Here is an 11,838-nt window from a genome sequence, read left to right on the forward strand (position 1 = left end):
TAAAAAGTCCATCTTGGAAGAGTTATGCCACATGGTCACACTTCTTACCTAGTTTATTTCTCTGTCTTCATCTCTATCACTCTCCTGTCTGTCTGAGGATTTATTTTGGGGGTATAACCTGTTGTGAACATGTTTTCTCATAAATAAGTTGTGTAGGGTACATGCCAGTTACCCAGGTATTTTCTCTTCCTTTAACAGGATACCTGAAATTGGGAAATTTATTTTAAAAAAGGACAGTGTTGGCAAGTCCACACACATGACACTGTTATCTGCTATATTTCAGTGAAGGATTTATGCAGAAGGGAAAGTAAAGAGGTAATTCCAGGAAGACAGTCCACATGGTGAGACATGAAGTGTAGACAGAAAGGCAGACCTGCTCTTATGGTAACTAATTAATCTCTTCTGAGGATGGTAACAATCCTATATGAAGATACACCAGTCCTAACACACTTTCATTGCAGGCTCAGACTCATTGTGAGTTTCAAGTATTACATGAGCTAATATTAATAAATTGAGAATTCTTTTTCCTTAGAAGTCTCTTGACACGAAGTCTTCTGCCATTCAAACCTGTAACTTTTTTTGTTGTTGTTGCTTAATTGGCAGATACATGAATCTGTTATGAGACATAAAGAACATAAGGTTAGGAGGTGTGGTAGTTTGAACATAATTGGCCACCATAATCTCACAGGGAGTGGCACTATTTGGAGGTGTGGCTTTGTTGGAGGAAGTGTCTCTGTGCGGGGGCGCTTTGAGGTTCCCCATGCTCAGGTTACCATCCAGTGTCTCATTCGATTTCTGTTGCCTGAAAGATGTAGGACCATATCTTACTGCAGGCCACCATACTCCCTGGCATGATGAAGACAGCCTGAAACTCTGAAACTGTTAGTGAGCCACCCCAACTAAATGTTTTCATTATAAGAGTTGCTGTGGTCATGGCTACTTTTCCCAGCCATAGAAATCCAAACTGAGATAGGTTGGAAGAATCTGGGAAGAGCAAAAGGAGAGGTACATGAACAAAGACATATTATATGAATAATATTTTAAGTAAAAACTTTTCAGAAGTCACCTTCTTCATTACTCCACATGTTAGGAATATGTATGGCTACATTTTTATGAACCACATAGAATTGTCTTTTATTTCCCTCCTGGAGAACCAGTATACTTAATGGTTTGATGTCTTTATGAATGGAAGGGTTCTTTGTTAGGACTTTGTTGGAGTAGAAACAGAAGGCACAGAGTGAGTAGCAAATCTTACACTGATGGAATGATGAAGGCTCATTTTGGAACATCCTCATGAAGGCTCATAATGAAGCACCATGATGAAGGCTTACCCTGGAGCACCCTGATGAAGGCTCACCCTGGATCACCCTGATGAAGGCTCACCCTGGAGCTCCCTGATGAAGACTCACCCTCGAACTTCCTGATGAAGACTCAACTTGGAGCATCCTGATGAAGACTCAACCTGGAGCACCCTGCAGTCCTCAGCTGCTAGTGCTCATTTTCGCATCTTTTTATCTATACATGGAAGGATCAGTTAAATCCCAAGAAAAGTGGCAACCAAAGCTAATGTGAGGTCACAGTGCAGAAGCCTTGATGAGTAATTTTGTTTAGGACATGAATCAAAGAACACAGGAGCACAGGCTTGACAGCAACCTGGAGCACATTATACATCGCATTACACATATGCAAATCACAACCAACAGGGATGTCGTGTCTCATGCCCGTAATCACAATACTCAGAAGGCTCAGGTAGGATGATCAACGTGAGCTACCTAATAAGTTTCAGCTAGTCTGGGCTACAGAGTCTGTTTCTCAAGGTAACAAAAACAAACAAACAAACAAACAAATTCTAAGGCATTGTCGTTCCTGCCTCAGTGTTGAGGAACTCTTCAGAAGAACAATGAACTCACTTGCTCGTACTTACCAAACAGACAGGCTGTTGGTCCAGATTGATTAATCTCTCCTTGCTATGTTCCCACATTCAAATCTATCATGTTATCAGCCCCTCCCAAACCCAGGTAGTCTCCCTCCTTTTCAAACTGGGACTTACACAGATCCCTTCTAGACTCTCTACATATTCCAACCACTCAGATGATGATGCAAATGAGATTCTGCCCAAGTGGCAGCAAGAAGAGAAGCTAGTGTTTACTCTATCAGAGTTTTATCTCCATGTTTTCATGCAGTTGGTTTGTAATTCAAATTGGATTATGATTACTTCTTTAGGTATACAGGTACCATCATCAGTTAATTCTGTAGAAAAAATGTTTATAGACCTAAGGTTTTCCTAAGTCATATGCTAATGTATGAATTTTACTGTAATTAAAAACAGAACTCACATAAACGAAGCAGCACCGTAGTTAGGGGTCATATTCAAATATTATAAATCCCTTTGTAAGCTTTAGAATGCATTTATTGTAGTTCATATGTATGCTTTAAAAAGGGCTATAGGTATGCCTAGGTTTACTTAATGTTGGTATTCTATTGGGTATTCTATCGTATATACATATGTCCTCTATAAAATTGAACAATTTGTTTCCCTTATTGGTTATTCAACTTCCTAAGTAGTAATTACGACATCACAAAGTTATTGGGAAGACCAGAGAGGCTCATATGAGCAGAGACTTTAATATAATCCTTACCATGGTGCATAGATATTAGTAGTTGTATGTTTCTCTTGGCATGTTTCCTTTGTTAAAGCTGGAAATATGACAGGCCCTACAATTCTAGCTATGTGGGAAGCTAAGGCATGATGATCACTTGTGCCTGTTAGGATTTTGTGATCAGCTTAGGCAACACAGTGACTCCGTGTGACTTTATAAGTAAAACAGGAGGAGGCAAACATAATAAGAATGCACAGAACTCAATTTTTTTCTGTATGTATGGGTAGAGAATCTGGAGAAATACTCCTGCCTAGCAAGAATGCACTGAAGTTGGTTCTCAGTGTGGAAGCAAAAAGGTTTCAGAATGGTGAAGGAAAAGAAAAGAAAATTCAAGTGTCCTTAATTACCTAGAAATAGTACCTATTTCATTCAATCAGGAGCTACAGAGTGGCATATTTTTATTTTTTGTAGTTGATATTTATTATGTAAGATTATAATTTAAAAGCATTCAAAAATTGAACAATAAGTAACTTCTAAATGTCTTTAAAACTTCAAAAGAGTAATATAACCCATTGGCTTGGGAGATGACTCATCTGGCACCTGAAATCAATCCCCAGAATCCCACACAAAGAAGCCAGGCAGGATAGTGCACACCTGTAATCCCAATGGTGGGTGGAAGATAGGTGGATCTTTGCTCTGCTCTAACCACAGCACAGCCTAACCTGTTCTGCAATCTTCTGGAGTGACAGACCCTGGTTTAAAACAGTAGGGAGGGTAAGGAACAGAACCTAAGGTTGTCCTTTGGCCTCTACACATACACATGTGCATAATTGCATGTAATAATTTAACCCATTGCTGAGTGTAAATATTAATGTCTAACATATTTGTCTTTATATGAATAGCCATTGCGAGAGGAGAGAGGTATTTCCATTTTTTGTATGGAAGTTTTAGAATCTTTTAAAATAGATATACTTATTATTTCTTTCCTGGTGTTATCCATTTACCTCTTTTTCCAAAGTCCACATGAGTGCCTGTGTACATGTACACACACACACACACACACACACACACACACACACACACACACGTCTTCCTCTTCATCCTTTAATGCCACTGAGTTTTGCAGAACCTATGTTTAGGTGGCCGAGACAGCAGCAATCTACAGACAGACTCCACGAAGTTCCCATCAGTTAGAACTGCAGTGCTTGCGTTTGGATTTGATACCTAACAATAAGTATTTTATAAACATTAGTAAGGGTGATTTTGCACTGGTCAGCAAAGGCGAAAAAAAAAAAAAAAAAAAAAAAAAAAAAGGTGCTTTGGGAAAACAAATAAAAAAGAATTGGATCTGTCTCAGTAAATAGCACAAATTGTAAATTTCCCAAAGATGCAGCCACATTTCTGGCATTGGGGAAAAAAACCTGACAATTACACTTTAGAGTGAATAGATGAAAAATGCAGTGACTAAAACTTGGTGTTATGGTCATTCTTATATTAAGTGTGACACTTACTGTGTTTATTAAGCAAGTTTCTGCTTTATCTGCCTGCTCAAGTCATCAGATAGTATTCTAATCATTGCAATTATCATGTATATTGTAGTCATTATTCTTTTCCGTTTTGGCTAGAGCCTGCAGATATACATGTTCCATCAATTTAAGTGTAATTATAGAATAATCTTCTCCAAATATTGTAGTTAATAACATCATGATGTCTATAAATTCCTTGTAATTTATACACATTAAAATTTCAGTAAGATTAAAGAATTTTGACTATTTGAGCACATTTATAAGGCAGGCGTTTTATGGTGTTTCTAGTGCAGTTCGCATAGATTCCTCAGATGGGCAGTATTTGGTTTAGATTATATTGGCTGGGGAGAGTCTGAAGCAAGCTGAATATTTCTGACTATGACAAGGCGAAACTTGGGTTTGATTATGCAGCACACACTCTCCTTTGGTTTTAGAGATCAGAACCTGACATTTCACTCAGGCTTGGTTCTGAACAGCTTTGTCTAAAGGGAAAACTGACAGTGCTTTTAAGTTTTAGAAGGACATACTGTAGCGCAGATGTCTTATGTACAAAAGTTTGCTATTACTCAGTTGGTAATTCAGGGCGCTGTTATGACATGAGTTGCAGTTATCACACCAGAGACTGTCGGTCCCCCTCACTGATGAGAAGGACCTAAAACGTGTTGCTTACATCCTTACACAGGGCATATGTAATACCTACAACTTCATTTCAGTTGTATTCCAACAAACTTGAATTTGCAGAGAAAACTTATTATTGTACTTTTAAGGGACTGTCTCTTACATTTGAATTTTTTCCAATATGTATTCTACATCAACCTTTTATATTTCTGTGTCAGCATTTTCACAAAATGTACAGTATCTCATAACCAAAAAGAAAAACAAGGGGGAAAAAAAAGAAAGGAAGACAGACAAAGGATTCTTCAGTCCCTGTAAGTTTCTAAAGTTTACTAGGGAATTAGTACTTACTGGCATTGGCATAATGTTTTCTGTTTGATTTAAATGTTATTTCCTTTGCAACTTTAAAATAATGTACAGAATATTAAAAAAAATCAGCAAACATTATGCAGAAATGTTGATGGTTAATATTAATCAGGTTAAAATTTCATTTGATATGCTAATTTGAAAAATAGGAACTGTAAATACAATTTTATTAAACATATAGGGAAAATGTTTTTCAAGATTCACATATCTGATTTCATAATTAAAGTAAAAATACCTATATTTAAAAATTCACCAATGTTTTTTAGGAATCAGTATTTCTACAAATCAATACGTATCTCTAAAATATGTTTCAATGTTGGCCTGCCACATGGTTAATGTACTTTAAGTTCATACATTTGTAGTTATTTTCTCTTCTAATCTTATTATTGAACTACATATTTTCTAGGACACATTAACTTTCATGAAAAATGCTTCTGGTTTTAATAAATTCACTTGTTTTGGCCTTAGCCTCATTGTGATGGGTAAGATTTCTATGCTGTTAACAGAGATTGGTACTCATCTTCCTTATTTTTTTTTCTGGATTCTCTTTAAGTCCTCATTATAGCTACACCTTCTGGTTACTTCCAGCTGTGAATAAACATAGACATAGATGAACTCCACTGCTTCATGACCTTTGCCCAGATGTGACAGTAGGCAGATGACACTGCATTGAGTAAATGAAGAAACTGCTGCTTGGATCAGCAATCACTTAGGGGGAAAGATCATTTCTCCATCCTTGTTATTTAGCTAGGCATTTACTGTGGGGATTCTGAAAGACCTAGTATTAGAGCGTCTGCCAGGAAGGGGATGGTCACACACACATATCTAGAAAGCAAACAGTTTCAAGTCAAAGGGCAGAACTCATTGCGTTTATCCTATGCATGTTGTTAATTTAAGATGTGTTTTCCATTTCAAAAGGTCAGGAAATATCAGTTTGATAGCTCATTCTTGTTATACCTAATATTTTCTTTACTCTACATGCAAACACATCTAAGAGCCCAACAGGGGCAAAGGAAAATCATGTAAATTGCCTGATCTTTGTTTAGTGTGAAAGTTAAACTTAGCAGCTCTGCTCACCCAACTTCACAGGGAAATTACACTACACAGAAGTTCTACATTGCTTAGTGGCTCCTACATCCTCAATACTGGAGACAACAAGTGATGTGAAAGACGGTGGGTAGCAGCGGTTCACAAACACCAGCCCCCAGAGATTCCCAGGCCTCAGTAGTGTGCTGCAGCTGACTCATCCTGACTAGAGAAACTGAAGAATGAGGTTTTCTGCTTCTGAATGCAGTGACAATTTGTTAAAGTAACCTCGACATAGTGGCTATCTTTACACTCCAAATATTGGCACACATTTCAAATCAAGGTTTTGTGTCATTTTGTTCTGTTTTTCTTTTTTGTTATTTTATTTTCTTGAGCACCCTGTTGCTAATCATTTGCCAGAAATGATTAGTGACCATCATCAATAAACTTAATGAATATTTCAACTCACAATAAGCATATGTGTGATTGATGATTCAGAGTGAATAGCAACAGAGATGCCTATATATCATAAAGTTGAAATCATTTTAGTCTCACAGTTTACTAACAATCTATTGTAGGGCTACAAAAAAGATTATTTACCCAGGTCTCTTCAAATGAAAACACAATTGCTAGCTTGTATGATTTATGACTTTTCCATATTATACCTTTGTGTAAATTCACATTCTACATATATGTACATGAAAATGCTGAGTCAAATAACTATTTTAATATTTGATGAATATTGTTGTTACTACTCTCTTTTAAGGAAGCTATTTCCAATGTAAATGTAAGATAAAAAATGAAGTCATATTTGCAGATGATATGACAGTTTACATAAGTGACCAAAAAAACTCTACCAGGGAACTCCTACAGCTGATAAATACCTTCAGTAAAGTGGCAGGAAACTAGATTAACTGAAAAAGTCAGTAGCCGTATTATATATAGACAATAATGGGGCTGAGAAAGAAATCAGAGAAACATCACACTATACAGTAGTCACAAAAAAAAAAAAAAAAAAAAAAACATAAAATATTTTGGGGAAACGCTAACCAAACAAGTCAAAGAACTATATAAGAAGAATTTTCATCTTTAAAGAAAGAAATTAAAGAAGATACCATAAAAATGGAAAGATCTCCAATGTTCTTGGACATAGTAAAAATGGCAATCTTGCTGAAATCAATCTACAGATTCAATGCAATTCCCATCAAAGTCCCACCACAATTCTTCACAGACCATGAAAGGATAATACTCAACTTTATATGGAAAAACAAAAGACCCAGGATAGCCAAAACAACCCTGTACAATAAAGGAACTTCAGGAGGCATCACCATTCCTGACTCCAAGCTCTATTATAGAGCTATAGTCCTGAAAACAGCTTGGTATTGGCACAAAAATTTACAGGTCGACCAATCCTGATATTAACCCACACACCTATGAACACCTGATTTTCAACAAAACAGCTATAATTGTACAATGGAAAGAGGAAAGCATCTGCAACAAATGGTGCTGGCATAACTGGATGCTGGCATGTAGAAGACTACAGATAGATCCATATCTATCGCCATGCACAAAACTTAAGTCCAAATGGATCAAAGACCTCAACATAAATCCAGCCACACTGAACCTCTTAGAAGAGAAAGTGGAAGGTACCTTTGAACGAATTGGTACAGGAGACTGCTTCCTGGACATAACACCAGTAGCAAAGACACTGAGACCGACAATTAATAAATGGAACCTCCTGAAATTGAGAAGCTTCTGTAATACAACAGTCAACAAGACCAAACGGCAGCCCACAGAGTAGGAAAAGATCTTCGCCAACCCCACATCTGACAGAGGGCTGATTTCTAACATATAAAAGCACTCAAGAACCTCACCAAAACACCTAATAATCCAATTAAAAAGTGGGGTACAGAACTGAATAGAGAATTCTCAACAGAGGAAACTAAAAGGGCTGAAAGACAAGAAAGTGCTCAACATCCTTAGCCATCAGGGGAATGCAAATCGAGGCAACTCTGAGATACCATCTTACTCTTGTCAGAATGGCTAAAATCAGAAACACCAATGACACCTTATGCCGGAGAGGATGTGGAGAAAGGGAAAACTTCTCCACTGCTGGTGGGAGTGTAAACTTGTACAGCCATTTTGGAGATCAGTATGGCAGTTCCTTAGGAAAATGGGAATCAATCTACTACAGGACCTGGCAATAGCACTCTTAGGCATATACCCAAATGATCCATATCAATGCAACAAAGTTATCTGTTCAACTATGTTCATAGCAGCATTATTTGTAATAGCAAGAACATGGAAGCAACCTAGATGCCCCTCAACTGAAGAATGGATACAGATGTGGCAAGTTTACACAATGGAATACTACTCAGCATAAAACAAACAAACAAAAATAATGGAATCTTGAAATTCAAAGGCAAATGGATGAAACTTGAAGAAGCCATCCTGAGTGAGACAACCCATTCACAGAAAGAGGAACATGGTATGTACTCACTCATATATGGATTTTAGACATAGAGCAAAGGATCACTAGCCTACAATTCATACTGCCAGAGAAGCTAAGATACAAGGAGGAACCTAAGAGATCCCTTACAGAAGGCAGACAAGCTCTCCTGAGCATATTGGGAGCATGGGGGGGGGGTGTGAGTTAGTGAGTGGAGAGGGAGTTAGGAGAAAGAGAAGGCCCGGAGAGGAGAAAATGTGGGACCAGGAATTCTGAGTCAGGGGATGAATAGGCAAGAGCAAGAAAAGAGATACCATACTAGAGGGAGTCATTATAGGTTTTAAGAGAAAACTGACTCTAGAGAAATGTTCAGAGACCTAGGAGGATGACTCCAATGAACAACCTGAGCAACAGTGGAAAGGCTACCTTAAATGCCCTTCCCTGATAATGAGATTGATAACTACCTTATATGCCATCCTAGAGTCCTCATCTAGTAGCTGCTGTAAACAGAAGCAGACATCCACATCTAAACACTGAGCTGAACTCTTGGAATCCAGTTGCAGAGAGGGAGGGGAGTGATGAGCAAAGGGGTCAAGATCTGGTTACAAAACCCCACAGAGTCAGCTGACCTGAACAAGAGGGAGCTCATGGACCTCAGGCTGTTAGGTGGGAAACCAGCATTGAACTCACCCAGCCCCCTGAAAGTGGTTCTTAGATGGCCTGGGCAGACTAAGGGGCCTCTGACAGTGGAACCAGGATGTATCCCTGGTGCACGAAATGACTTTGGGAGCACATTCCCCATGGATGGATACTCTCTTAACCTAGAGACAGGAGGGAGGGCCTAGTCCCTACTCCAAATGACTTGACAGATTCTGATGATCCCTCCTGGATGTGGTGTGGTTGGGGAATGTGATGGGATCAGGAATGGGGGGGGGGCTTATGGGGGATGGGAGGGAGAGGGAACTGGGATTGATTTAAAATAAGAAAAAATAATAAAAATGAAAAAATACTCATATTTAAATCTCAGCAAATAATAATCAAGCTGCCATAGTCATATAAACTGTTTGCTGAGAATGTTCTAGACACTCCACAATTAAAGATGGTGGCTGTTCTGTAAGTTAGCACAACTTACATTCTATTAGACCTAAAACAAACCCAGGTGAGTGTTTGGCATTCTTTCCCCAGATTCTTCAGATCATCTGTCATTCCCTCCTATGGGTTTCTCAATTTGTTTTTCTAAAACAGATACACCCAGGTATAATCCAATCTTATATACATACTCTATTTCCAAAAATTCACATATCTAGATTATCAGGCCTAGATATTAAACATGATTAAAAACTCTATAATGAAATTTACGTGAATGTTCTCTCTCTCTCTCTCTAAATAATATATATATATATATATATATATATATATACATATTTCCCTAGAAAAGGACATTGTATTTTTTTTTTTAAGAGAAATCATGCAGTGAGTGATATCAAAGCCGTTTCCCAGCACTCTTACTATCCACTTATGCACGCGACTGCAATACACCATGGTGAGAACAACGCCCAAACCTTAGCACCCAGCGGAGGACATCAACTAGGGCGCAAATAAGAACTTGATAGTGGTACTTTATTGCATTCCAAGCAAGCCTCATTACGTTTGCCTTCGTTGCACACATCTTACCAAGGAAGGTAAGAGAACGGGGTTACCCTTGTGTGGGGAGAGGGGTGATCCACTGTCCTTGCTCGCTGCGGGGAGGTTAGCCCATGTTCTGTCGGTTGCCATAGCCCCAAGGATGGGTGTCCTTCCAGTCGTCCCACTGCTGCAGCCTGTGCAGGGCATCCTCGTCTTCCTCTTCTTCCTTCTGCTCCAGCTGGTGCTCTTCCTCTTGCTCAGGTGCCCTGTGGGTCTCGGGCGGCAGGGGTGTTTGCCTTTCATCTTCCTGACCCGATGGTAAACCCTCACATTTCTGGTGCTGCTCATACCAGTCGTTCACCGTCATAGTGGCCAGACTTGGGTACCCAGCCCCAAAGACTTGTGCCTGGGCAACGTTCCGAGTGAGGACGAAGGGCTTCATGGGAGGCCGCTCCTGATGGGTCAGGGCAGAAGCGGACTCCTCGCTGTGGGAGTCCCTCTGCCTCAGAATCTCCAGCTCCTGGTCGATGCTCTGGATCTCGTCCAGGCTGACGTTAATCCACCTGCGAAGCTGCAGGAGGTAAAACTCGCGCACACGCTCATCGTCAGCCTCACCGCTCTCCACCGCTGACCTCAGGGCCGACAGCCGCTGCTCCGCCACCTTATTCTGCTTGTACCTCTGGATTTTGGCCTGCCTCTGCGATGCCATGGCAACCAGGTTGGGCTCCAGCAGGGCGGAAGTGGTGCCGGCGGCGGCGGCGGCGGCGTTGCCTTCCGGCGAGCTGCCCTGGGCCCAGGGCAGCTGAAAGTCGGCCACACGGTAGCTGTGGCTCTGGGTGAGGAAGCTCACGAAGTGGTCTCGAGCCTCCTGCAGGTGGTCCAGGCGATGGCTGGCGTCCACCAGCTTGAGCGTGAGCGCACCCCGCAGGGCCGGGAGCATCAGGTACTTGAGGTCAGCGGAAGCAATCTCCTCCCAGTCTTCGTTGCGGCTGAAGAGATCGAGCTGGGAAAGCATGTCCGAGGCCTTCTCCAGCAGTTCCAAGGCCCTGACCACCTTATCCTGGACCAGCTTGGAGCCCAAGGGTTGCGCGGAGGCCTCCACCTCCTCCAGCAGTTGCCTGCCCGTTTCCAGCAGGTCCGGGAGCCTGGGATTCTGCAGCTCGTCCTGGGGCGTCGCCATCTTGCAGCAGGGAGGAAGCCGGAAGTCTCTGGTCGGTGAAACAAAGACTCTGTGCAGCCCAGGCTGGCCTGGAACTTTCTATGCAGCTGGCCCTGGCCTGGGACTGGCAATGCTCCTGCCTCAGCCTCCTCCACCCGCGAGGACTGGGATCACAGGCGGTGCCAGCACACCTGGCTGCTTCTCAGAGCCTTAGTGTAGGACTCCCTCCCTTGTGATGGTGGTGGCAGCATTAGATGCCAGGAGATGAAGTGATGTGAGCACGGTGGCCATTGCTAGTATCCTGGAGCAGTGTCTCTTGAACGTAAGCACTCCGATAGTGCGTGCTCTCGGTTGAGATCTAATAACCGGAATGGGCACTGGGTAACAACTGGTGCAGCGCGGATGCACACATGGGTTAACGAGTGATTGCTGTCAATGGGGCGTCCCCGGATGGAACACGATGGCAAGATT

The 11,838-nt window shown here is 41.1% G+C and overlaps 1 protein-coding gene across 1 annotated transcript; it reads right to left on the reverse strand.

The window, feature by feature from the left end:
- Positions 1-10,307: 10,307 nt before the first annotated feature.
- On the reverse strand, positions 10,308-11,484 carry LOC127212866 (immunoglobulin-binding protein 1b). The gene has a single exon (XM_051173062.1). It carries the CDS (start codon positions 11,386-11,388, stop codon positions 10,333-10,335), a length of 1,056 nt encoding a protein of 351 aa, XP_051029019.1. The 5' UTR covers positions 11,389-11,484; the 3' UTR covers positions 10,308-10,332.
- Positions 11,485-11,838: the final 354 nt, after the last annotated feature.

Source organism: Phodopus roborovskii, unplaced genomic scaffold (assembly GCF_943737965.1).
Source record: "Phodopus roborovskii unplaced genomic scaffold, PHOROB, whole genome shotgun sequence".
NCBI classification, from domain to species: domain Eukaryota; kingdom Metazoa; phylum Chordata; class Mammalia; order Rodentia; family Cricetidae; genus Phodopus; species Phodopus roborovskii.

What these genes read in the sequence shown, in the direction of transcription:
- LOC127212866 (XM_051173062.1), bottom strand. Translation starts at nt 11,388, where the DNA reads ATGGCGACGCCCCAGGACGAGCTGCAGAATCCCAGGCTCCCGGACCTG.